Consider the following 25,665-nt stretch of genomic DNA (forward strand, 5'->3'; position numbering starts at 1 on the left):
AGCTCTTTCATCTGATGATCTTCAGGCCAGCAATAAGTGCAGAGACAGTTACAGCAGAATGTCTGAGCTAAAGGGCTCACGCCCCTGGGATTTGCACTAGGAGAAACCAGAAGCCCTTCAGCTCAGCAGCAGGGTAGGGGGTTCCAGCATGGAGGAGGATCCCAGTATTGCACCAGGGGTTGATGACAAGCTGAGCAACTGCAAGTTTCGTGTTTTCTTCTGTCTTCTTTTGATCAGCATCAGTCATGCTGTTCAGCCGGATTCTGCCTGGCTGGGCTGTGCCTTGTAGGCGCTGTCACAGTTGTAGACACCAGCACAATTTAGTTCAGGGTCTCCACTTTGGGGCAGTCGTGGTTAAGTGATACAAACACCTGTCCACCTGTCTGTTCCTATCTCTTAGCTTGCATCACACTTGGCTGAAAAAGGTCATCCAGCTTCAGAGACGCATAAACATGTCTCCCCAGCCAAGTGCAGATCATTACGAGTGACATAGTCCTGGGGGAGCTGCTAGCAGCACGGGGGCTCCTTGTCCTTTGCGAGTCGTGCACCGATGTGTTTAAATACTGCCAGACCACGCTGGCTGCCAACCAGCTGTGCAGGAACCCAGGCTGTGTCATTCCCCTGCTCAGAGAACTCCTTGCCTCCCTGGCAGTGGACTGATTTTCTTTTTGTCCACTTCATCCAGATGGTCGACTCCTAAATAATTTACCAGCAGTACTACTAAAGAGCCATTAAAAGGAAGAAGGAACTTCTGGGAAAAGCCTCATTAGTAGCAAGTGCACACACAGAGATATTGGACAGAGGGAAGCTGTACCTTCACAGTCAGAATATGTTAGGAGCACACCTGGGTGTATTCTGTTGGATGGTATTACTATAAGAAGGTAGAGGTCATCCAGATAAGCCTGAGAAGATGATATCTGTGCTTCATGTGATGCTTTTTGTAAACATATTTTGTGTGCTGTGTCATCTTCAGATCACTTCTTGGTAGGGAATTTGCTTCAGTCAGTGTGCAAACATGCTGTTCTATATTTATCAGTAATTGCCTCGAGAGTGACAAGTATAGCAGCCAAGGTAGATCAGTTAACCAGATAAAGCAGAGGTAAATGGAGTCAAAATAAGATCATTCTGCTTCTTCACAGTAATTTCTGTGGTGGTTAAAAATTCAAACAAGTGCAGTGTGCATGATGTGCACTGTTATGGTGTCCATAGAGAGAGCAGACGGTCCATCTCTCCTCCTGCAGCTTAAATCTGTCTGTCCCACTGTGGTCACCAAAAGTGCATCTCTGGGTCAAGGCTTTTATCTCTGGGTCAGGAGAAAGGCACATGCATTAGTAGTGCAGCCATTCAGTGTCGGGCAAATCAGTGCTAGTTCCACGGCAGGCTTTCTTTCTTTCTCTTCTTAGGTTTTTAATTTCTTTGTTTTCAACGTGGCTGATTGGCCATGGTCACAGTCCAGAGAGGCCTGCAAGTGACCCTGACCGTTGACACTGTTGATTTTACAGCCCAGTGTGGAGGAACAGCAGAGGAGATGGAAGGAGTCCTCCTGAGCCCGGGGTTCCCAGGAAACTACCCCAGCAACCTGGACTGCACGTGGAGGATCCTGCTGCCAGTGGGGTTTGGTAAGTAACTTGGTTTTGGTGTGAGCTGGCTACGTGCAGTTTGGCAAGAGAGAGGACTGTGTAGCTGTGTGCTTGCCGTCATAACTTCTTCACTGTCAGGCAAAGTGCACAGAGTGCACAGGAACTCAAGCAGCCTGAAGCCACAGCATTTGTAGCCTGATCTAGGTTGGAAGCTAGCAGGACGGTCACCCTTTTCCTCCAGTGCAGTGAATGGGTTTTTTTCTAATTGACCAGGCTGTACTGGGCAGTGCTGATGTGCCAAGGCTCGTGGATATCTTTCAAGGCAGGCTGTTTATTCTTCCTCCCTAGGTGCTCACATTCAATTCCTAAACTTCTCCACTGAGCCAAACCATGACTTCGTTGAGGTGCGCAATGGGCCGTACGACACCAGCAACGTCATCGGGCGCTTCAGCGGCACCGAAATCCCAGGCTCCCTCCTGTCCACATCTCATGAAACCACGGTGTACTTCCACAGCGACCATTCACAGAACAAGCCAGGCTTCAAGCTGGAGTACCAAGGTAAGGAGGCCGCTGAACAAGCAGCAGTGGGACAATCCTGTCCCCAGGTGTTAGCGGGGAGGGTGGGGGAGAGAGGGTGGACGGCGCGGTTGCTGCTATTCTGTTGAGTTCATTCCATGAGGACTTAATCCAAATGAGTGGAAAGGTGTTACATGAGGACCATGCTAAATCCTCATAACTGGGATCTGTTCATCCTGACTTATGCCTACGGCAAATAACAAATGTTCCTGGAGTGCTTTGTGACAGTGAGCTGTCTTTGAATTAATTCCAGCCAGATTCACTTAGATCTTGGCTCTGTCGACTGTCATGTGCAAAGAGTGGAGTTCTCAGCAGCTGTAGTTTGCTCTGAAATTTTGCAGCTGATTTTCAGTCTCAGCTGAAGTCCAGTTTGAGCACTCACAAAAATGCATCCCTTCCATCCTCAGCTGCAGCTTTGCTTTGTGCTGAGGCAGGCTGGTGGAGGGGACTGAGCTAATAAGTAAATAGCTGAATAACGTAACAGCGGGGCTTGGGGCTGCCCGTGAGGCTTCAGCCTGTTGAAGGAGGACCTGAACTTTTGGTCCTGCTTGATCACAGCTCTGCTTTTGACAGGGTCTTTGCAAAATCCTTTGGACTTCTTTGTCCACCTGTCTTTGACATATGGGAATGCGGGCAGAGGACACCAAGGGCAGATCACGTGCTTCATACTGAAGATAATTAGGACGGGCTTTGCTGTGCAGCAGCTGGGAGCCAAGTGATCCAACTACTGCCTGGGAGAGAGGTCTGAGGAGTGGGGACGATGGAGCGTGCGTCTCCAGACATGTGCTGTAGCCAAGGACTGACAAAGGGCTGCCTCCCCAGAAATAGCAATAAAAGCCACTACTCATACTTAATTGAAAACATTAATTTTGTCTCGGCTGTCCTGTTCATGCACCATATAATTCATGCGCTGCTGCACAATTTAGGAAGGAATGTGTTCTGCGGGGCATTCTGGGTAATCTCATGGAAATTGCTATGCAAATTAGCTCTAGCAAGGCTGACCAATAATTTATAATGCCAGGTGGAACATGCTAACCAATTGACTTACATTCATCATCAGGATTGTCCACATTTTGTTGAAAAACAAGGCCAATTTCCCAATTAGAAGTGAAGTGTGGGGTGACCCTGTGAATGCAGGCTCCGGGAAGCCAAAGGAGCAGAGTGGGTCCCAGTGCTCACGTCTGAGGCAGCACAGGATTGTCCCTTGTCCTCCATGCTGATGTGTGCATGGTTCATTAAAGTTTTATCTCTTTCAATTAAGTCATTGTATGAAGGGGAAGTAGCTAAGCAGCGTGGTGAGTGTACAGTTCCTGCTTTTATGAAAAAATTAGAAGTATGAAACATTTCTCTGTTTATTTTCTTTTTTTGTTTCAGCGTATGAGCTGCAGGAATGCCCTGACCCTGAGCCTTTTGCCAACGGTGTTGTACGAGGAGCTGGTTACAACGTTGGCCAGTCCATCTCTTTTGAGTGCCTGCCTGGGTACCAGCTGATCGGTCACCCCGTCCTGACATGTCAGCACGGAACCAACAGGAACTGGGATCACCCATTGCCCAGGTGTGAAGGTATGGCTTTGGGATCACCCTAAGAGCACCCCGCCTGGCGTGCTGGGGAAAGAAGAGACCTGAGCTCTCAGTTCTGGCCTCCTTTTGAATCATTGTTCTGTGATTGGGCTGCAAGTTTCTCTGGAAACAAAAGCATTGCTGGAGGCAGGTTGGGGTTGAGCGCTTTGCATAAAGCCTCGGCCCCTGGGGTGTTGAAGCGTGTTCTCAGTAAGCTGATGTTAACATATTTCAGCCAAGTGAAGGCGAACATTTTGAACAGTTCAAAGCCAAGGGGCATCTTTTGAGGTGGAGTGTTTGAGGCTCCTGTTATGGGTGAGGGCTGTCTCCAGCTGTCAGTCTCACTGCTGATGTCAGTGGGAGCTGTGCTTTCACTGTCAGGCAGTCCAGGGTTGTTGCAGTAGTATCTTTTGTCTGCTTTATTTCTTCAACTGTGTTCCACTTCCATTGGTTTAGCATTTTTGATCGGCTGATCCACAGAACTTGCCTTCCTCCTAGAGAGCCTCCTGTGCCTTCGTTCTCTAGCTGATGCAATTTCCTTATGCAGGAGGTCAGTGCTGACTTTCGTGATGGACAGATAAACACTGAATCAGGCAGGAGTGAAATGAGTTCTCAAAGCTTGCTGAAGAACTCAGGGCCAGACCAAAAATCAAGATTTCACACAAAGAAATACACACACTTCGTTGGGGAGCACAGAAACTGTATGCTGTTGCTGTTTTGCCCATAGCAGTCTCTGAAGAAGACTCCGGCAGCTCTGGGGACACTCGGTGTGCAAAGATCGGGTCCTTGCCCATTCTCCTTGGTATGGCAACGATGACATCTCAAAAATGACCCAACAATTCTTCACTAATCTTGCACAAGCTCTCCTTCCTGAAGAGCACATGTGCCAGGTGGACCTGCATTCTGAAGGAGCGGATCTGTGTTCCAGGCTTCAAAGCTCCAGTGTCCATATTCTCATTTCAGAGCCAGCGGGGCTCTTTCAGTCATTTATCCTGTGGACTGGTGGGCTGAGTTTTGTGAGGTTTCCCTTAGAGGGGTTTCACACGAACCCTTAAGAAATTCAGGGCTGCTCATTGAAGATTTCCAGTTCATTTCGCTGGAGCACTGACCTTTATCCCAGCTTCCCTATTGCACTTGGTCTGCACTGGGGAAAGAGAGGGAGGGCTGATGTTTTCCCTCTTTTAAGTCCTAAGACCTTGAACTCCGAGAACAGGAAGCATAAAGAACAGGATCCTAGCTGTGCTCCCTGTGACTCCAGCATTGCAGAGATGTGCATGAGTTGGGACAGGATGATGCCCTGTCCCTCAGGCATCAGGTCTGCCAGCTGCAACCATCCAGACCTTAATTCTTTACTGTGTTTTTAAGTAGCTTTCCTGTTCTGCAGCACTTGTGATGAGTACAGAGGAGCGAGAGGATAGGTGTATTTTGGTCTTTTTGCTTTTTTCCCTGTGCAAGCACATCTGCTGGGCTGTTAGTGCTGTTAAAGTCAGTGCAGAGTGTTCCTTTTCTGGCTGTTTCCTTAAATGCAGCTGAGCTGGGTGGGCCATTTTTGCATACCAGCAAGCAGCGATGACGCACTGCCTTAGGCTAACCAGCTCACCTTCCCCACACAGGTCACAGCTGAAAGCCCATTTAATTAAAAGAGAAGTTGTAGTTCCAAAATGAAGGCACAGAGGCTGAGTTTTCCAGCAGCACTCCTAGGAGTTTTTCTGCTGATCAGCAGGCTGCCTGTTTTGCAGGGCAGAAAGGAACTTGGCCCCTAAGGTTCCTCGGGTGTTTGTTTAGGGAAGTAAGTGTATGGGTTTGTATAAATACACAGGGTTTTCTCAACTTGATCAAACCACAAGAGAAAGCAGAGCAGAACCAGGCAATAAAAGCCTGGCTCTAACTTCACTTTTGGCACATCAGGTCACATCCAGAGTGGTACAAATCTGTGGGGCTACTCCTATATGAACAGGAGAATGTGGTGCCATGTATTAGTGTAGCACTGAGCCTGACTTAGTAAGTTGTGCTGGGAGGAAGAATGTGTTAACCTAAGCCAAGGACTGGGTTAACACAGCTGTGTGGCTTCTAAAAGGGAGCTGGCTGAGGCAGAGGACTTATCTGCATTTACCCTGTGCAAGATCCAGAAGCTGATTTCTGTGCATGGGACTCTTGGATCTAGGGACCTGCTGTGGCCCTCCTGCACTTCAGCAGGATGTCATCTTTCTATCTCTCTTCTTCATTGCCCTGGCTGTTTCTAATTATGTCTGTGTAGCTTCCAAGTTCATTTAGACCTGGAAGATACCTAGTGCAATAGAACTGTCGTGTTGATTAATGAAGTGGATGCTGCTGTTGTACAAATAAATCATCATTTCCCCCCTGCTCAGATGCGATCTGTGGAAAGCCAGCTGCTCGATGGTTCTGGTCCAAGCCAAGCTGGATGAGCAAGTGCATAGATTTGCCCACTGGTGTGATCTGGTCAGGAGCTGTGTTTTCCATGCATGGGTGCAAACAGCTGGTGGACCCCAAGGGCTCTTACTCGGCTGTAAGATGGAGTTGATTTGTGCACCTGGCCATCACATCTGTACAAAACAACCTGACCGTCTCCTTTCAGCTCCGGAGCACTTAACAAATTTGTTCTAATGGAATTGAGTTGAAAAGGTTAGATGTAGTTGTGATGGGCATGAACTATTCATGGTGAGGTATGCTAGGGTTTTGGGCCTGGATCCGCCTATGTCCAGAATTGCTTTTATTCAAAAAAAAAAAAAGAAAAAGAAAATGGGGGAGGTATTAGAAAGTCACTGTTTGGGGGGATATTTCTTCACTAGGTCTGTGTTTGTTTGGTTACCTGCAGTGCCTTGCGGGGGCAATGTCACCACCCAGAATGGGACAGTTTACTCTCCTGGCTTCCCCAACCAGTACCCCAATTCCCAGGACTGCACGTGGCTCCTTACGGTGCCTGTGGGCTACGGGATCCATCTCAACTTCACTCTGTTGCAAACAGAGCCCTACAATGATTTCATCACGATTTGGTGAGTACAGCAAAGGTGTGAGGACTGAGCAGAGCCGCCGCTTAGGCTCCATTTCAGCAAGGGCATCATGCTCCCACTGCTGCGGTGTGTGGGGAGCGCTGCATTTAAGAGCAGGAGGAAGTATCTTCTGGGGACAGTGAGATTTTGGACTGCACTTTCTAAGATGCAGTAGGTCTTAAAATAGCTTAGTAGGTTTTCCATTCATTTCTGTGATCATCCGCTGTTAAAATGAGGCACATCGAACCTGCGTGGCACTGGGGGGAGTTCTGTGCATGTGGTATGGGAGGGTGGTCGTTGCCTGGGATTAAAGATGTGTAATAGTGCCTTTGTCTTGTATTTCTCACCTACACTTGTAGGGATGGTCCGCAACAAACAGCCCCGCAGCTTGGCGTGTTCACTGGCAACTCTGCTAAGAAGTCAGCCCAAAGCTCTTCCAATCAGGTCCTGGTGAAATTCCACAGTGATGCTGCAAATGGAGGGATTTTTGCCATTTACTTCTATGGTCTGTATTGCTTGCTGCGTGATGCGTACGCCGTACCTGCCTTTGGGATGCAGGGGGCGTGGGTCAGCTCCTTGTGGGGAGGTCTAGTTCTAGGGGAGACGATCCGTGCAAGAAATAATGCTTTTACCTGAAGTCTTCTGCAGCGGGGTGGGTTCTCACAGGCTTGAGATTGAAAGTCTCTTATGCAATCGGGTGCTTGCAAGTGGTCACGCAGCCTGGGCAGATGCAGAAATCCATGTGTAACGTTGCGATAACTCAGGCACAGCAGCGTGCCCGCACACTGAGAGCCGTGCCAGTCCTGCGCCTCTCTCAAGGTGATGCTGTAAATACTGTCCTCTCCGTGGCAGATCCCATTATGAATAGCTCCACTCTGTTTGCTTAAAACTCTCCCTCTCTGCAGTTTTAGCTGGATACGGTATTGTCTTTCCAGTGCCGTGCTAAACCAATTGGGTCGTCTTGCTGTCCTGTTTGAAGTGTCAGCTGTGTCCCGGCTGAGAGGTGACTTCGTTTCCATGGGGAGGAAAAATGATTCTTGTAAATCCCTGAGTTTATGTGGGGATTCTTTGGTGTGAGTGCGGCTCACACCAGAGAGATGTGCTGGGTATTACATCGAAATGAGAGCGTTTGCTTTCCGCCACTAAAAGAGGACCCAGTTTTAAATTGGATTAACTAACAAGTTGTTACGGCAGCACTGGGGTTTTGGAAAGTGCAAATGGAGACCTCCTCTTGCTTTGGTAATTTGCTTGCAGCAACTTCAGCGAAGTCTAACATGAATTACACGATGAATCTGCGCAGAATGCTTGGGCTTACGTTCGGTTCCAAAAGGCAAGAGTTATACAGATAGGCTGAATTTAAAGAATGCTTGCCAGGCTTCGGAGGGAATTGGTTTACTGCTGCAAAACACTGCAAGATTTATAGTACCAGACCACGGTGTGCATGTAAGAGTTATGCAAAAAAAAAAACAGGAGTTAGGCAGTTTGGTGCAGAAATGAGCAGTACGTGAACACTGCTGCAGCTGAGCGAATGCTTCCTTTTGTAATACGAATTAGTTACTGTCTTTGCTGTGCTTAGAGCCCATCGGCATATGTTGCTGTTCTCCAGTCCTGACAGCCCTTCATAGTGAGGTTTCTGTAGCTCGTGGTTTCTCTGAGGTCTAAAGCCACCCTGGGCTTTGCAGGCAGGAGGTCTGGAGCGGTGCTGGAAGGAGCCGACGTCAGGCAGCAGCCATTTGGAGCCCGTTTCCCAGATGGGCACTCTTGGCCTTTTATCAAGGCACTGCTCGCTGGTTTATTGGTCCCTTTATGCACGGGGCTTTAGTATAAAGCCTTCCCCCAGAGATTCACTGATGGAGCTGGTTGCCTGCAGGGTGAGGTTCCTCTCCCAGGCTCTCATTCTGCGTGTGGAGCCTCGTAGCACTGGGGAGATGGAGCAAGGGGAGAAATGTTCGTTCCGGGATCGCACAGCGCAGTCACTTGCAGCACTGGCATTGCTCTTTGGGGTGTAACTGCAGGAAATGGAATTTCCTCGGGTTCTATAGCAATGTATATTTTCATTTCTTCAGCTGCACGTTGGCAGATCTAGGACATAGACACCCTCCTCCAGCTTTAAATTGTCTTTTCCCATGCAGCGCAGATCAGCAGCACCCTTGTCAGGGACCCATTGCTCTTTCAAATGCCTGCAAAGAAACATTTCCTCAGGGTGGAGGAGAGGAAACAAAAGAATGATTTAGAGAGCTGGAAGATTCAATAGCAGCCCTTGAAAAATGATGATGTGGCACCTATTATTAAATGGGTTAGCTCAGGTGGCAGCGCCGAACTGAAGTGTGAGTGTGACGGGAGGGGGTTTATGGCACAGTAACTCGGAGGGTCCCAGTGTGGTTTCAAGGACGGGACTCTGTTTTGTCCTGGTGAGAACAAATGGATGTGCTGTTGAAAGGAGCTTTGCCACTGCTGCATCACCCATATGCTGAAGCCTTCTTAATCGCACCTCTTTATTGAAATATGGCCCATTAAGGAGAGGAGATTAATGCTGTAAGTGTGGGTTATCTTTCCACTTCAATAGATGCCGTCAAGTGCTTTTTAAATAGCATTTAATTTAAATTTTTGTTGCGGATTCCCTCTTCCCCCGCTGTCAAACATCTGTTTCAAAGACCACAAACAAGTGTGGCCCTCCGGGTCCTGGCTGTGTAGCAGGAGGGCTCTCCCCCACTGCCCCCATCTGCTGCCCCTCCCCTCCTGCACACTCAGGGAGGTGATGATGGTGATGGTGATGGTGCCACACGGTCCCAGGGATCCGTGAGCTGTAGCAGAGCCCCGTTCTTGGGTACGGTACAGGCACGGAATGCAGAGCGCTCCGTGCCTGCAGTGCTGACCTACCAGCATTATTGTTGTGCACCACCTTAGGGGGTAGGGAAATTGGGGTGAGAGAATGGGAAATCTGCTTCTTTACATGTGTATTTAAGCATTATCATAAGCCTCATTAAGGTTGCTGCCAGCTTTGCTGTGGTGTGAAGGGTTCGACATAGTGGAGTTAGTAAGAATTAATATTCAGTGGCAGCGTGAGCTCCAGTATCTTAAATTAAAGGGCTGATATAAATTTCAGAGGAAGTTATGCTTGTCCAGGGTCAGGTGCAGGGGGAGCAAAGATGCAGAGAAGTGCTGAGCAAATAGCAGAAAATGTCTGTCATTAATATTCATTTCGTTCCCAGCACCGGTTTTTTTGTTTTTTTTTTTTTTCAATTCAGCCACGCTCGCAGCTCCTGTGTGTTTATTTTCGTAAGCAGCACGGTTCTCAAACCTCATGCACCCATCTCCTTGTAAGCAGCACGTTTGTTTTGTTCTGTGTTTGCTCATCTTTAATTTTTGATAGCAAATGTGCTGCTTGCGGTGTGTGTGGCCAGGTGCCTGAGTCTGAGGACATCTTCTACTCCTGGCCTGGAGTCCTTCTTCCCATGCAGTCGCCTGGTGCCTCTGAAGGAACACGGAACTGGACAAAGCCTGCACGGCATTGCCTGGTGCAAGGTGTGAGCCTTGCTGGGCTGCTCCATGGCCTGAGCTACATCCAGAGTTTGCAGCCGAAAACATTTGCACTCGTGGAGTTATCGGCAGAAGAAATTAATGAATAATTCCGGGTTAAAAATAAAGGCGTTGAGGTTTTTGATCTCTGTTCAGGGTCAGGCGGTAAAGATGAGATTCCGTGAATAATTATTGTAATTTACTTGGTGCTGGAGCAGTCTGAGACTTCTCCTCTTCTGTGATTGAACTAACCCCACTGAGGGTCACCAGGGTCTTCTCGTGGTATCCCAGAGGACAGTAACGTTAACTCATGGCAACACCCATCAGTTACCTAAGTTCAGTGTCTGTCCAACCAGTCCAACAGAGCCCGGGCACCTCTGGATCCACAGACTGATGAAAATCTGTTTCCTATTAGATGTAAAAAAAGGCTGCTCTGGGGCACAGATAGCTGGAGCCATCTCTGCAGTGTTTGGAGGGGAAAGGGCTGGTTGCATTTCTGCCAATTCCTTCTGCTGGTCAGGGGTGGATTTGCTGTGATGCGCTTGGCACTGAGACGGCCATGGCTGCTTTCATCCCCAGCTTAACGTTTGCTGCTCTTCCTTCGCTGTCTTTTCAGCCTACCAGCTCTTCAGGTGTCAGCCTCCGACCATGGTTCCCAATGCAGAAATCATCACTGAGAATGAAGAGTTTAACATAGGTAGGCTCATGGTCCCTGAGCCCTCCTTCCCTTGCTGTCCTCAGCCACTGGCAGCCTCCGCAGGAGGACACAACGTGTTGTCCATCCCAAATCCATGGCTCCAGGAGATCCCTTCATGCATGTAGTTGTGTGACATTGCCTGGTGTGTGTGACCCTGCTCAACAGCCACCGTACACAAGCTCTCCACGCTTCCCTCAGGGCACAGTTCATCCTTCTCCGTGGTCAGGGTGTTTTCTGTTTCTTTCTGCAGGTGACATTGTGAGGTACAGGTGCCTTCCTGGCTTTACACTGATTGGGAATGAAATCCTGACCTGCAAACTAGGCACTCACCTGCAGTTTGAAGGCCCTCCGCCCACCTGTGAAGGTACAGCCTGGGGTCCCCATGGAGCACCCAAAGCTGTCCTGCCCCGGGACGGCTGCCATGGGCACAGGGCTTGCTAAGGGACGTAGCAGGTGGGATGGCAGCTGGGAGAGGTTTCCCTGCACATGCTGCAGCAGAGGGGTTAATTTTCAGACTTCAGGGTCCTGATGCTGCAGAATCACAGGGCAGGGCTGCTCCCCTGCCTGCCACGCGGCGCTGGGCCGTGCACTGGGCAGTGCACCTCGACTGGGCTCATCCAGCAGCAGCTTGGTAATGATGAGGGATGTGCTGGGTGATTCACTGCAGCAGCTCCCTGATAAATGATAGGGAACTTCCTCCACTTCCTGCTGGGGATCTGTGGGCTCTCTGCACCATATGGAAGGGCTCTGCTTCTTTTTGGTGCTGCCAAATTACCCCCCACAGCCTGAAGGCAGGACGGCGCTTTGAGCTCGGACTTGCTGAAGTGGGACTGACTGAAGCCGTGCTGATGGAGCTTTGCTGCGCTGTGCGTCTGTCTGGCTGCCTCCGTGAAGTCATTAAAGCAGTCACCCAGACGTCCTTACCCGGGGTGGGGGGAGGAATTGTGCCTGACAGTTTGCCAGTGAGACACGAACAGCCAAAGCGGGGAAGAGCAGGCTGCAGCTCAGCGCGCTCCTCCTGCGAGGAGCAGCCTCTATTAGTGCTGCAGAATGTCTGACGTGGGAGAGAAACAAATGCCCCAAGCACGCTGCATTGTGCACCTTGCTGCTGCTCAGGAGGGATCCCAGGGATGTTTCCGTGCTACCATGTTTCCTTATTTATCCTCTGGATTCCTGCTGGTACTTCTGTTCGCTCCAACTGTGATTATTTCATCTCCTTCATTCCCTCCTATCTGAACATTTTTACCATATAATGGGATATTTTTCTGTAGCTTTATTCTCTCTGAAATAGCATGACTGAAGGAGAGAAAGGGAGGTCATTCAATTATTTGCTGATGGTTGTTAGCCTGGGGGTAAAGGGACTCCTTAAATTACATCTGGCCACCAATTTACAGAGGTCAAAAAATCACTGATGGGATTAAGGATTTGGAAAGAATACAGTGTTCTTTCTGGATAGTTCTGGCTGTTTTCTGTTAATACAAGTCCAGTGTTTGCACTGGCTTTTAGAGACAATTATGGATAAAGTAAGATCCCTTTCTTTTTGTACTTTCTGCTCACTTTGTGTGTTAGCCTCCTCTCCTGGGGTGTAGTTGCCAGCCTTTTCATTTAGGGCTTTCAGCTGCGTTGGTATGTCCAGAATTCCCCTGAGTGGGCTCCAGTGATTAGAGGAATGAACTGGAGTTCTTATGTCCTAGCTGACAACTCCTTGGATGCCCTGGGATAAGTCTGTTATTCCCCACCTTATTCTGCCCCAGGTAATAAAGTTTCCAGGGGCTTCCAAGAGAGAGTTTTGCAATTTGGGAATAGTTTTTTGGTTGCGGTGCCGTTCATTTTGAAAGGCATGCAGAATGGTGCAAAGACGGTTGAGTTTTTTTGTGTTCTTGCCTTTTGCCCCTTGCTTTAAATTTGGTGGTCATTTTCTGTGGTCTGTCCTTCTCGTTCCTGCAGTGCCCTGCCCGATGAACGAGGTGATGACAGACTCCACGGGTGTGATCCTCAGCCAGAGCTTCCTGGGAAGTTACCCTCACTTCCAGACCTGCTCTTGGGTGGTCAAGGTGGAGCCTGGCTACAACATCTCCCTTACCATCGAGTACTTCCTCAGCGAGAAGCAGTATGATGAGTTTGAGATCTTTGACGGTAAGAGATTCACCAGTTTGACCTGGATGGCAGCTGAGGGGAAAGGGGGGCGAGGCAGCAGAGCTGTTAGCTGTGAATCTCGTCCTCGAAGCCTGTGCAGACCAGGTGCTGTAGGCCTGGATGAACTGCGAAGGAATGTGTCCTTATTCCTAAAGACACAGCTGTGTAGCCAAATGCAGAACACAGGTGCTCTGCTGAAGCCCCTGTGTTTGCCCTTTGTTTCTGGAGCTGAAGGCGTTCTGCCTGGAGCAGAAGCCAGGTCTTGCTGCAGTCACCAGGGCTTTCTTTGCTGTTGGTTTTCTGGGAGCCAAGGGTATTCGCTGGGGCTCATGTTCACAAAACAAGCGCTGAGCGTGAGCTCCTAGTAAAGGGGAAGCTCACACACTGCTGTTCCAAAGCACACCTGTTTCTTCTTGCAGAAACACTCTCGGGCACACTGGGGCCATTAGCAGCGCTTTCTGTGTTCCAGCCCTGGCTTTTACACACTCCTCCTTCCTCCCAGGTCCCTCTGGCCACAGCCCACTGCTCTTGTCACTGAGCGGGAACTACTCTGCCCCTCTGACTGTCACCAGCAGCGGGAACAAAGTCTATCTCCGTTGGTCCTCTGATCATGCCTACAACAGAAAAGGCTTCAAAATCCGCTACTCTGGTGAGTACCCAGCAGGGGCTGCGTGCCTGTGCCAACAGCGTGGTCATCCCTTCAGCTACGGATCTCCACGAAATTGCTGCGGAGAGGCAGAGCCATCTGTGACCACAGAAGGTGCCAAAGCCTGGAGGAGGGCACACGAAGCCTTGTTCTGGGGCTGGAGAGACTCGGGAAAGCAGCTCCACCTCCAGCAAAACCTAACAGCTCTGGCTGGGCTTCCTCCACCACCCTTAGCAGTCAGAACCAGAACGTATAGCCACAGCCAGCTTGGTTCTGGATGAATGAAACCCATTCAGAGGGGATTCCTGTGTTACAAAATTATCGTGTCTCTGCAAAGATGAGGCCATTTTGAGGTGCTTGAAAGCTGACATCACAAAACGTAACTGGTGCTAAGAGCTTCCTGGTGCGTAGTGACACTTAGGTGTTGCTTACTGAGTTACAGCCTTTACAGAAAATGGTGTAAAGAGCATCATGCCCTGCTCAGGCATTGTGCACTGCTCTTTGAGGAGCAGAACCAGGGATTTCTGGTTGCTCATTCAGCACAAAACCGCTGCTGCGTGCTCAGTGCTTGCTGAGAATTCCTTGAAGCGAATTACTCTTTTTTGGAACTTAGCAAATCTTAATTAATGGAAGTTATAAAACTGGGTTGAGAACTTGCCAGCATGTCATAAATAAGTAATGACTTTACTCAGTAAATGAATTAAGTAATATTTAATTATCAGAAATTACTCTTTATTTCTAGAGCTGAGTGAAACGTAGATAGTAGCTCTGCTCTCTTTCCCCCTTTGTCTTCGTATTTATCTGTCCCTGGTTCTGTTTCTTGTACAGCCTCAGGTGATAGTAAGCAGCTGAAGCCAGGACAGCCATGTGATTCCTGAGAACAGGGAAGGGATTTGTCGTGCTGCAGCCCATGCCGTGATTTATGTGCCTCCCTTTGCCCTTCTTGCAGCTCCTTACTGCAGCCTCCCGCAGCCTCCAGCCCACGGGCTGATTCTCAGCCAGACGGGGCTGCAGCCCGGCTCCACGGTTCGCTTTGGCTGTGACACCGGCTACCGGCTCGTGGGCCACAGCACTGCCACCTGCTCCCAGCACCCCCAGGGCTACTTCCACTGGAACGAAGCGATCCCGCTGTGCCAAGGTGAGAGCAAAAAACTGCGTCCGTACGAGGAGCTGGGAGTCCTGGGAAGGAGTGAGTAAAATGGGTAAAAATGAAAAGCTGTTGTAGCATCCCCAGTTCTCTGGTGAGGCTTTGAGCTGCGTGGAGGCAGTGAGATGTGATCCTCTTATATCCAAGTCCTTGGGAACAGATGAGCAAGGAAGGAAGGGAATTAGCTGCCGAGGAGCAGAGGGTCATTGTCTGCTCTGGGGCAGGTGAGAGAAAGTCCATCTGTGCAAAAGCTTCTGTTGTAGCAGTGTTTGAATTCGCAGTAAAGGCACAGCCGAGCCTCAGTTAAGGACAGGAGGAGCTGTTGCCTGGAAGAATCTGGAAGGGAGGGAAGTAGTGTGGGTCCTGCTGGAATTTCCTTTAGCATTTCTGGAAATCCACTCTCTGCTCTGTGTGTGTCCGTGAGGGATGAGAGTTCCTGGGATTCAGATGGTGCCCAGTTTCCGTTGGCTTCATATAAGATTTAGGCACGCCGTTGTTCTTTCCACATCACCTCCTAATTAGCCGTAATCGTTATGACATATCATACTTAGCACATGGCTCCTTCCAGGCGTGGGAGAGGAGGGCGGGACAGGGCAGCGCGCTGGGGGTTTGCATTCATGCTATTTCCTCTCTTTATGCACACTTTCTGATTGCACCTTTGTCGGAATCCACCAATCATCCCTGCTTCTTCATGTTGATAAGATGGCCATCTTTATTCAGATGAAACCTTTCAGTGTCTTTGAACGTTCATCCAAGTTCCAAGGGAACTGAACACAGGGGATTAATATTGCATTGACTTCCCTGGAAACCATCCAGAGAAGAGAGACAGCATAGGCAAAATCCCATTGCTCGGTCTGCATCATCACCCAGCCCAAGCCTTAAGGAAAAGCAGGGTTATTTAGTGTGGGGGATACCAAAGAGCCTTGAAAATTCCCTTCTGCTTAGGAATATGATTTCGTGGGCGTGATGGTGATGGGTCGGTGGTTGGATTTGATGATCTGAGTGGGTCTTTTCCAACCTTTACAATTCTATGAATCTCTCAGTCCCATCTGGAAGCACACAGCTTGTGTGCAGTCCTGCCTCTGAAGGGATGCTCTGCAATGGGGGTGCTTAATGGAGCCCTCTCAAGGCTGTATGTATGTAAAGGTGATTGGAAAACAGTAAACCAATCCAAAGCATGGTGCCACTGGCAGGGGAGAGCTGGGGAAATGGGTAGAGGCTCTGGTGATGATTGAACTGCAGCAGTAGCTGGGCTGGGGCTGCTGAGCTGTGCAGACGAGCGGCACCACGAGCCAGGCGCACGCGAGGGCTGTCATGGCAACTGTGCCTGCGAATCCTTAGCCCAGCTCAAGGAATCTCTGTGATGCACCGGGTTTTTTCTTAAGGAAAATCACATAATCAAGAATAGTACTAATGCTGCTGAGTACTTCCTGTCCTGGTGTGCTGGAATGCCAGCTGAGCCTCGTGTCCAGCTCCAAAGCGTGTATTTACCTTCGGATGTGGATTTCAGACACAGAGGCAGGAGGGGATGGACAGAGAGAGGACGTGAGATGGTGGGAGCGCGTTGCACAGGGGGTGGGAGCAGAACGCTCCTCGGGAGCTCACGCAGGTTCTCTCCATAACCCCTTTGGGAAAGTCACCTCCTCTCTCTGTTCACCCGTATCCCCATCAGGGATCTCAGCGCTGGCCCACGGGTACTGAGTGCCCCGAGCTGGACGTGGGATGTGGGCGAGCAGCAGCAAACGGAGCCGCAGGAGAATTCATGGCAGTGCAGCTCCCCCTGGCTCCCAGCAGCTGAGAGCGGGGTTGGCACAGCTCTCCACGCTCAGGTCAGCTGCAGAAAATCCAGCACTTCGGTTTTTTTTCGCCTTGCTCCCGAAGCCAACTGGCAACCTTTTGTTTTGGGCTCTACTCAATTTCTCATCTGGTGCCCAGAACCAAATGGCAGAGATTTGGGAACTCGATCCGCAGCACAGCATAAATTGCTCGCACAATCGGCTGTGTCAGGAGGAGGGGAAGCGGGGTCCCCACAAACACATGGTCTAGTTAACAAATGACATTTCCCATAGCTTCCTCCTGCCAGCACATAATCCTCTTCCCCTTCCCGATCCCCTCTGAATAATCTTTACTACATGCTCTGTCCTCGCTGACATTTATGGAAGCAGCAGAGAATATTCTACAGGGAACAATCTTGCGTTGGCACAATAGAGGAGAACACAAGATGATCTAATATGCCTTTTCTGTCTCCGCTGCCTATTTTTAAGCTGCTTTGTTTTTGGAATCCCAGCTGCAGATTGGCTTTCATAGCCCTCTGTCCCATTTCCTAGCACATTTTCTTCCTGCAGACTGAGCTTTTGTACCTGTGCACCCCATAAGCGCTCCTGTTCCCCTGGATCTCACTCTCAGTGGCTCTCTCCTGGCCAAACGTTGATTGTGCTTTCCCCTGGATCAGCTTCTCTCTTTAATCTCTGATTTCTGTAGATTTCAATGCGCAGAATTTGAGCTTCAGAAATGCTCTTTGGAGCAGGATTATTGCCACCCTAGAAATAAAGCTGGACTGTGTCAATAATAAGTTACCCATAGCTCCTCCTGCTCGAGGACGGCAGATTGCAGAGAAGGATGGGATTGCCATCAGGTGCAGCACGGAGCCCACTTGGTGCAGCAGAGTTTGCAGTCCTAATTAGCTCTTCCTGACCGATACATCATGTTGTAGCCTGACCATCTGCAGGAGAAGAGAGTTGCTTTTGCTGTTATTTCTGATGGCCTAATGAACGTTTTGGTTAACTCTCTCTGGCCCAGAAGTTCTGTGTTATTGCTGACTAACTACTAGCAGTGCTGCTGCTTTTGGGATCTCTCTCTCCCCCTCCAAGGAACAGCAGACAATTGAGCAGAGATAGGAGGCTTTGCAGGGGACAACGGCAAGGGAAGGGCTTTCTACCTTCTGTCTTCTATGCTATCCTCTTTGATAGCATGCAGCATCAAAAAGCAATAGCAAGAGAACCACAGGGTGGAAGTGAAAGGGTAGGACTTCCCAGGCCCCCTCTTCTTTTGCCTTAGAATGAAATTGGTATTCAGTGTGGCTGCTTGTCTAGACACCCAGCCTTGTGAAGAGATTCGCCAAGCTCCTTAGCTCGATGAAGTGACATACATGTGATTATCATTTCAACCAGGGATATGCCTGATCATGCTAATACGAGCCTGCTGAATTACTCACACCTATTAACAACACCAGCATCTGCGAGGCGCTGTGTAATTGCGCACCAGGCTGGGGCTCTGGCCGACACATGGAGTAGTGGTGGGATGAAAGTGTCCTGGACCTTGAGTGGTAGAAAGCTCCAGTGGTTGTGCTGATGCTATACACGAGAATTTTGGTTTCTCCTTTTGGTGGGGTCTGTGTCACCAGGAGGTAACTTTCCTGAGGTTGATGATTTTCTAGCTCCTGTTTGTTTGCAGGGGGAGTAACCAGAAGGTGAGTCTGTGTTCAGGTGTCAGCACAGGGCTCAGGAGATGTAGGCTCAGCTTCCAGTTCATGCATTAGCTGCATGGGAGCAGCTCAGGTTTGTTTTCTCTTGGTTGCTCTTAGGAATGCTGGGGGAGACAGATTTGAATGGCAGATTCCCAATGCTGGTTTTCTCAGCGTTAGGGAAGAAGACAACAGAGCTTGCAATAACTTGTGAAACTTGTGCAGCATGAGTGAGTGTGATTCCGGCCTGTCTGCATCTGGCTGGTGCTTGCAGTGCTGTGACCTGCCTGGCCCCCTCCCGCCCTGCACAGCAGCAGTGGTGCAGAACTGCTCCTCCCAAGTGCTGCTGTCCTGCACAGCCATTTGGCATTGTGCCTCTTTGTCGGTTTTCCCCCTGAGTTTCCCCCTCCACCTTCTCAGCCATGGTGCTAAATTTATCCCTCCTTCTGGCACTACATAATTATAGAATTTGCTGCCTACTGCAATCCAGAAGTGCTGTTAGAAAAGGGATTTGGGTTGTCGCTGCTGTGGGATGTAAATACAAACCATTATTGCTATCTAATCCTTTATCTCTGTGTGAAAACTTTTGAATAGTGTTGATGCATTTTGTGTTACAGATACTATAGAGTATGAGCCAGAGTCTCTTCCAGCAGATAGTGGTACTGAGCGCTGCCTTTGCTGTTACCACACCCTTAGAAAAGAGCTGAAAATCCAATCCTCTGTGAAAGTGTGCATTCATTGCAGCTTTGGGGTTCAACGTGATGCTGGACCTTTCCTAAACAGGAGGGCATGGGATCAGAGTTTCAGTTCACTTACACCAACCTGTGATAAAACTGGGAGTTGCCTGATGTCTCAGCTGGTTTCTGCCCTCCTCCTTCCCAGCTCTCTCCTGTGGAGTTCCCAGAGCCCCAAAGAACGGCGTGGTCTTCGGCAAGGAGTACACAGTGGGGACGAAAGCTGTGTACCACTGTGACCAGGGCTTCCAGCTGGCTCCTGGCGAGCTGTCCAGCGCCGAGTGCCTGCAGGAAGGGCAGTGGAGCAACGGCAACCAGCCCCCACCCTGCGTGGGTGAGTACCCTGAGCACCGTCAGCCCGCTCAGCAGGGACAGCTCTGCCTCATAGGTACAGTATTTAGCACACCGGGGTTCTCAGCCCGTGTAACTTTTGCCTGAGGTCCCCTCTCTGGTGCCTCGTTTTCCCCACCTGTAAAACAGAGATGTTGATGCTACCCCCCCGTTCTAAAAGCCAGCGTGCTTCCTGAGATACCCCAAAGCACCGTGTTAACGTCTTTGTCTCGTTTCTTTCCCTGGCTCACCACGCCTGGCTTCTAGCTGTCACCTGCCCCGATATCAGCAGCATTGCGGTGGAGCACGGCCGGTGGCGGCTGACCTACGAGATCCAGTACCACTACAACGCGCAGCTGATGCTCATCTGTGACCCCGGCTACTACTACACGGGCCAGCGGGTCATCAGGTGCCAGGCCAACGGCAAGTGGAGCATTGGCGAGCCCATGCCAACCTGCAAAAGTAAGAACAGAGCTCAGCCGTGCCAGGGGCTGGTCAGCTGCACGGGGCATCTGGCAAGGAGCACGCTTGCTGATGGCCGTGGGGCTGGGCCCAGTGCAGGCTTTGCTGTTGGTGTGCAAACACACAGCCCTGGGCGCTCTTGGCAGCGCCTGAGAGCGTGGCCGCAGAGCTGTGCTGCTAAAGGAGAGTTGGGAAGCAGGGAGAGGTCGTCTGTTGATCTGATTCTCAGTTCAATTTAAACACTTTTGCAAGAACTCAAGCACATTAGCTCATCTGTCGCTGTCAGGTCCCAGCAGCTTAGCTGTCACTGGTGCCAGATGCTCTGAAGTTTGCTTTTAAGAAAGAGAATAAAAAAATTCTGATTTAAAACCTAACCTCTTCCAATTTGATGCAAATGCCAAGTTTATGAGGGTAACGGAGTCACCTGTAAATCAAAAGCATTCCTGGCAAACAAGCAGCTCTCAGTCGTTCTGACACGACTTCAGTGCTTTGGATCTCCTCTTTTGTCAGAGGTGGAGTTTTTCTTCTTCTGCATGCAGATAGGGGCAGCAAGATTTCTCCTTTGGAATGGCAGCTCTCCCTTCCCTCCTGGCTCTCTTTGTTTCTGGAGATGTGACTGCCAGCTTCAGTGACAGATGTAGTTTTACCCCTGCTAGCTCTTCAGCCAGATCCAGGAGCGTGAGCCTGACCCCATTTTATTTCTCCTGCGTTATTGCCACATAAATTCAAATGACAGGAACTTGGCAATGCACTAAGGTCACAGGAACCCAGCGTGAGTCTCTGTTTTCTTGCTGAGTGTGAAAGCTCCCAGGGGGTTTGCAGATCTTTAAGGCAGGTGAGATAAAGAGCTGAACTTGGTGTCTGGAGCTGCATCTCCAAGGGCTCCCAGCCCAGATCCAGCTGCACCAGGGGGAGGTGGCTCCTGGGCTCTCACCTGGGTGTCCTCTCTGGGTCAGGTCTGGAGACTGCAGCCCTGTCCTGGAAGTCACTGCCAGAAGCACAGAGGACTCCAAGCTCTCTGGTTTGAAATCCCACATTAATCTTGTGCCATTTTGTGGGTTTTTTGAAAGTCATTGCTTCCCAGCTGCATCTGGCAAGGGGTTAATAATGGAAACATGTCTGTATTAAGAACTTCCTGTGAGGAAAAACTTGTCTAGTTTCTTCCCAGCCCGTCTTACCTTTCCTGCTCTACCTTTGTCTTGAAGCTTGAATATTAGTAGTGCTTCTATTTGTCAGCTCACGCAACATGGCCAAACTGTTGTTGTTGTGCATGAAACTGCTCAATAATCTTTCCTACTCATTTCTGCCTTCAATAATAACTTGTGGTGACGGGTGTCACTGCATTTCTGTTAAAACAAATGAACAAAATTTAAAAAAGAAAAACCAAAAAAACCACCCACATATAACCCTGCCCATTCCCTCTCACCGTGCTCTGGGATCCCTTTCAGTTATCTCCTGTGGAGACCTGCCGACGCCGCCCAACGGGAACAAGATCGGCACGCTGACCAGCTACGGGGCCACTGCCATCTTCTCCTGCAACACCGGCTACACCCTGGTGGGCTCCCGCGTGCGCGAGTGCATGGCCAACGGGCTCTGGAGCGGGGCCGACGTGAGGTGCCTGGGTACGTGGTGCTGAAGGGGCCCTGGTTGCACGTCAGGAGGGAGCAGGGGATTTAGATTCTGATTCGGGAAAGAGCCCAAGCCCTCACTGGGGGTCGTCAGTAGATGGAAGAAGGAAGCGGGCGTTGATTCCGTACTGCTTAGTAAATGGGAGATGTTCTGAGATCGGAGGGGAGAGCTTTAAGAACGATCCGATGTTTTTGCTGCCGCTCGGGTTTTATTTATGACTGCAGAGGCTCCCGCTCGGCTCCACCCAGGCAGGTCGGGCGTGCGCTGCCTCGTGCGCTGCCTCGGGGCGGGAGCTCTCACTGCTTCCCCCGTCTCCCTCCTGCAGCCGGGCACTGCGGCGTTCCCAGCCCCATCGTCAACGGGCAGATCAACGGCGAGAACTACAACTACCGCGGCAGCGTGGTGTACCAGTGCAACCCCGGCTTCCGCCTGATCGGGATGTCCGTGCGCATCTGCCAGCAGGACCACCGCTGGTCCGGGAAGACGCCTGTCTGTGTGCGTAAGTATGTTGTCAGGTTGCTTAGCCCTGGTTGTGGTCAGAGGACGAGAAAAGGTGCAGGACAGGGGCTGTCGCTGAGAGCTTGCAGCGATGAAGAACTGGAGCAGGGGGAGCAGTCAGTCCTGGTTCTCGCTCCGCTGAGAAGCAGTTGTCCCCTATACTGTTGCTCCAGAAGGGTGGCTGGGAGGAGAGCTGGGCTGTGCTTCAGGAATGCTCCTCATTCACACGAGCGCTGTCAGGCTGACAGCACTGGCTGAGCCCCTCCCCTCTGTGCAGAGCGGTCCTACCCGCTCAGCCCGACGTGTTGCTGGCAGCTCTGTGGTCCATAGCAGCTCACTCCATAACAGAACAGCCATCTCTGGCACTGATACCGTGTACTCGGAGGCCTGTTGCAGAGCTGACATTGGGAGATCAGGAGAAACGCGGTCAGGTTTCCAAAAGGGCCAATACTTGGAAGTGAGCCTGGTATTTCTCCAGGCAGTCCAAAGGTGAAGTTGGTTCCAGCTGTCCTGCTGGGAACAAATCTGGAGTGGCAGGTCCCGTAGGCAGCCACCCTTGGTTTGGGAAGGAGCAACCTGTGGGCTTTCAGGTTGCTTTGCTCATTTTTCTGCTTCTCAAAGCATTTCACACCCGGGCTGCACGAGGTTGCTTTGCATGCACGCAGTGAGTGCGCGGTGCGTGAACATCTCTGGCGTTTCACAGTGGTGGCAGTGGCAGCTTGGCAATTCTGACTGCTTTGCTTCTTGGCTTCACTGTATAAATTCCACTTTACTTTGCTGTTTTTCACGCCCTGAATTTCCAGTAGATGAGCCCAGGTGAAGGTGTGCTTTCTGAGGAGGGTTCATCGGGGTGTGGGGAGGTTGGAGGCAGACGTCGTCCCCACCAAGCACACTGCTGCTCCCACCTTCCTTATGAGACCCGTGCTCTGTGCCAGAGAGGGTCAGCCTCTCCCTTCCTCTGATTCATGAGTCACCTTGCACAACCTTCTCATTAATCTTTCCAGTAAATAAGCTAATTAAGTAAGTCTCTAGAGCCCTAGTTGTTAATAAGTTTAAGCATCTTCTTATCACTGGACAGCGCAATCCATTTCATATCACGATTCTCCAGGTGTTTACTTCCACCCTCTGATGTCTGGGTTAGGGCTTTATGTGCCGAGGCACAATAGTACCAGCAAGATATGAGGTGAGGAACGACCTGCAAATCAATGAATATGCAGATGCCAGCCTCAAAGTAAGAAACAGACTCAGGCTGTAAAGTCTGCCCCAGGCTCCTAACATTGGAGGCGTTCATGTCTAGGATTCCTCCTGGGGCTTTTAGGAAAAGAATTATTGGGAAGGCTGTCTCTGGTTCTTAAGGCAGGGTGTGAATTACTCCAGTGTCTGAGGACGCTCAGATGAAAAAGTTGAAATTCACTTTTACCTGCCAAGTACACACACAGTAACCTTGGACCAGGAAATCATACTGATAGAGGTCCTCCTGCTGTCAGGCGGATTTATGGAAATGCAGGGTTTTTTAAGCATCCATTTTCTTGCAGCATCTTGTTTCTTTCAGGAGGGACCAGACCCTTCAGAACAAAGCTTGTCTGTGTCTGTCTGCTGGTACTGAACCATCTCCGCTGCTGGGTTCATTCGCACGCGGTTCCTTTGTTCAGTGCTGCTTTGTGCTGGCTTCCCACCCTGGCACCTGAAAGCCCAGCAGGCTTTTGTGCAGAGCCCTGCAAAGGTGTCCCAGACAGAAACTGGCCTTGAAGTTATCACACTACATTAGGCCTTATGGATAACGTAAATGTAATGTCATTAAAGCAGACCACTCTTGAGCTCTAAAATTAGATGGATTGAGGCTTTATCACCTTCCGAATAAGCTCAGGGTACTGTGTGTTACCGCATTATAATTTCCCACTGTCCTGATATTTTCTCTTTAGACCTGCTGCAGTTGCTTGCTCTATGTGAACTGGTCTTTTTGATCCATGCCAACTGGAGGGAGCCTTTTTTTTTTTTTTTTTTTTTTCTGGGAAAGAATCCATCAGCTATTTCAAAACGTGCATAATTGTATTCAGAAGTCCCTCCGAGAATCTGACATCTGCTTCCTGTAGCACTGAAATGCTGTCTTGCTTCATATTTTTTAAACCTGTACCTGTCACCAGCTTGCATAAGGAATAAATTCCTGTCCCTGTGGTACAGTCCAGCCCTGGCAGTCAGATGCGTTATGGATCTTTTGTGGGAATTTCATCTTTCCCTGTAGCTTCTGGCTTTGGCAGCCATACAGCTGAGCGCTGGACTTCTCCTGCTGGGCCATTACCCAGTTTCAGCATGACAGTCATCAATATCGTTTTGTCCTCAGCTGTCAGAAGATGTCACATTCCTTACGCGGCCAAAAAGCTCCGTATGGAGCATCCTGGTATTTCTTTCGCGTGGTGGGACCTGCTGCTGTGCCCAAAGCAAAGATCCCCCAGCTCGCACCCTCCCTGCCAGCCCCACCTCTGCCAGCAGAGCAGCCCAGGTGAAAGTGCTTTAAACTTCAGCATTGCAGGTGCTTGGTGCTGCTGGGCTCCTGCTGCTCCGCTCTCTGCACCTTCCCCACCTGACGCTTCCCCTGGGACGCGCTGGAGCAGCTCAGGGCTGGCCTGAGCTTACATCAGCCACGGGAAAAGGAACCACACAAAAATCCTCATTACAGGGATTTAGTTACAAAGGTTTTCCCCTGAAGTTTTTCAGACTGAAGCAGGAAGATTTAAGCTTTTTAGGCCATATGCTCGAAACCTGATTTTTTTTTTTCTCCTTTTACTATCCCTCCAGGTGTAACTTTATACTGCAGCGAGCATCTGACTTACACCAGGCAGGGGGAGGAAAACATCAGGTTTCATGGCTGCGTTTGTGATGCCCAGGGTAATGTAAGGCAATAGATTAATAGCAGTAGCTGGGATTTTTGAAGAGGAGCTCTAGGGATTTACGGTATAAGTCAGTAAGATGCTGGCACTCTGCTGCTTAGAGAGTGGTTCAGAGAATTTCTTACGCCAGTAAAATGAATAAAGTTACCGTATCCTCAGCTTGATTCAGTATTGCAACGGAGCTGGCCGCGGATCTCTGAAGCCAGCGTGAGTTTCAGAGCTGATGTTGGGTTTTTCCATGGTCCCTTTTCTTGAGATTTTTATTTTTCCCGCCGGATCATTCACTTTCTTCCAGGCAGAGAGGTAACATCTCCCATTTCTAATCGTAGCCATCACTTGTGGCCACCCTGGCAACCCCGCCAACGGCCTCACCCAGGGCGCTCAGTTCAACCTGAACGACGTGGCCAAGTTCATCTGCAACACCGGGTACCGCCTGGAAGGAGCAGCGCAGTCGCAGTGCTTGGCCAACGGGCAGTGGAGCAGCACCCTGCCCGCCTGCCGCGGTGAGTCTGCTCTGCCCGGGGAGCTGGGTGCTCTGCGTCCCCGAAATCCAGCTCGAAGCCGTGCTGAGTTGGTGTAAAAGCCCTCGCGGTTCCTTGGGAATGTGCACGTGGTGCTGGAACTCCGAGGGCCTTCTTAAATGCGACAAACTCAGCTTTCCCTTGGGCTTCTCTTAGCGCTGTTAATGGGCTCTGCCCGGCCCTATATCCTCCAAGACATTGAATTATTGGCTGTAAGTGGGGAGTACAAAAGAAAATATCAGGCTAGACCATTAGCAGAGGTCATCCT

At 50.1% G+C, this 25,665-nt stretch overlaps 1 protein-coding gene across 7 annotated transcripts in view; it reads left to right on the forward strand.

The window, feature by feature from the left end:
• The window catches only part of CSMD2 (CUB and Sushi multiple domains 2), a 276,129-nt gene that overhangs the window by 219,782 nt on the left and 30,682 nt on the right, over positions 1-25,665 (forward strand). For 6 of the 7 annotated variants that reach the window (XR_002432467.1, XR_002432468.1, XR_002432469.1 and 3 more), the window contains exons 41-56: positions 1,503-1,619; positions 1,929-2,138; positions 3,531-3,719; positions 6,553-6,730; positions 7,087-7,232; positions 10,863-10,943; positions 11,194-11,307; positions 12,891-13,079; positions 13,582-13,728; positions 14,675-14,863; positions 19,218-19,403; positions 19,667-19,861; positions 21,310-21,483; positions 21,816-21,989; positions 24,785-24,874; positions 25,206-25,379. Coding sequence is in view for 3 of the 7 variants with exons in the window: in XM_021375375.1 (XP_021231050.1) it covers positions 1,503-1,619; positions 1,929-2,138; positions 3,531-3,719; positions 6,553-6,730; positions 7,087-7,232; positions 10,863-10,943; positions 11,194-11,307; positions 12,891-13,079; positions 13,582-13,728; positions 14,675-14,863; positions 19,218-19,403; positions 19,667-19,861; positions 21,310-21,483; positions 21,816-21,989; positions 24,785-24,874; positions 25,206-25,379 (2,553 nt within the window). In the remaining 4 variants the exon portion in view is untranslated. The remainder of the gene's footprint in view (positions 1-1,502; positions 1,620-1,928; positions 2,139-3,530; positions 3,720-6,552; positions 6,731-7,086; positions 7,233-10,862; positions 10,944-11,193; positions 11,308-12,890; positions 13,080-13,581; positions 13,729-14,674; positions 14,864-19,217; positions 19,404-19,666; positions 19,862-21,309; positions 21,484-21,815; positions 21,990-24,784; positions 24,875-25,205; positions 25,380-25,665) is intronic. The other variant, XM_021375376.1, reaches the window with a different exon arrangement.

The sequence above is a fragment of the Numida meleagris genome, chromosome 22 (assembly GCF_002078875.1).
Source record: "Numida meleagris isolate 19003 breed g44 Domestic line chromosome 22, NumMel1.0, whole genome shotgun sequence".
Classification (NCBI taxonomy): Eukaryota; Metazoa; Chordata; class Aves; order Galliformes; family Numididae; genus Numida; species Numida meleagris.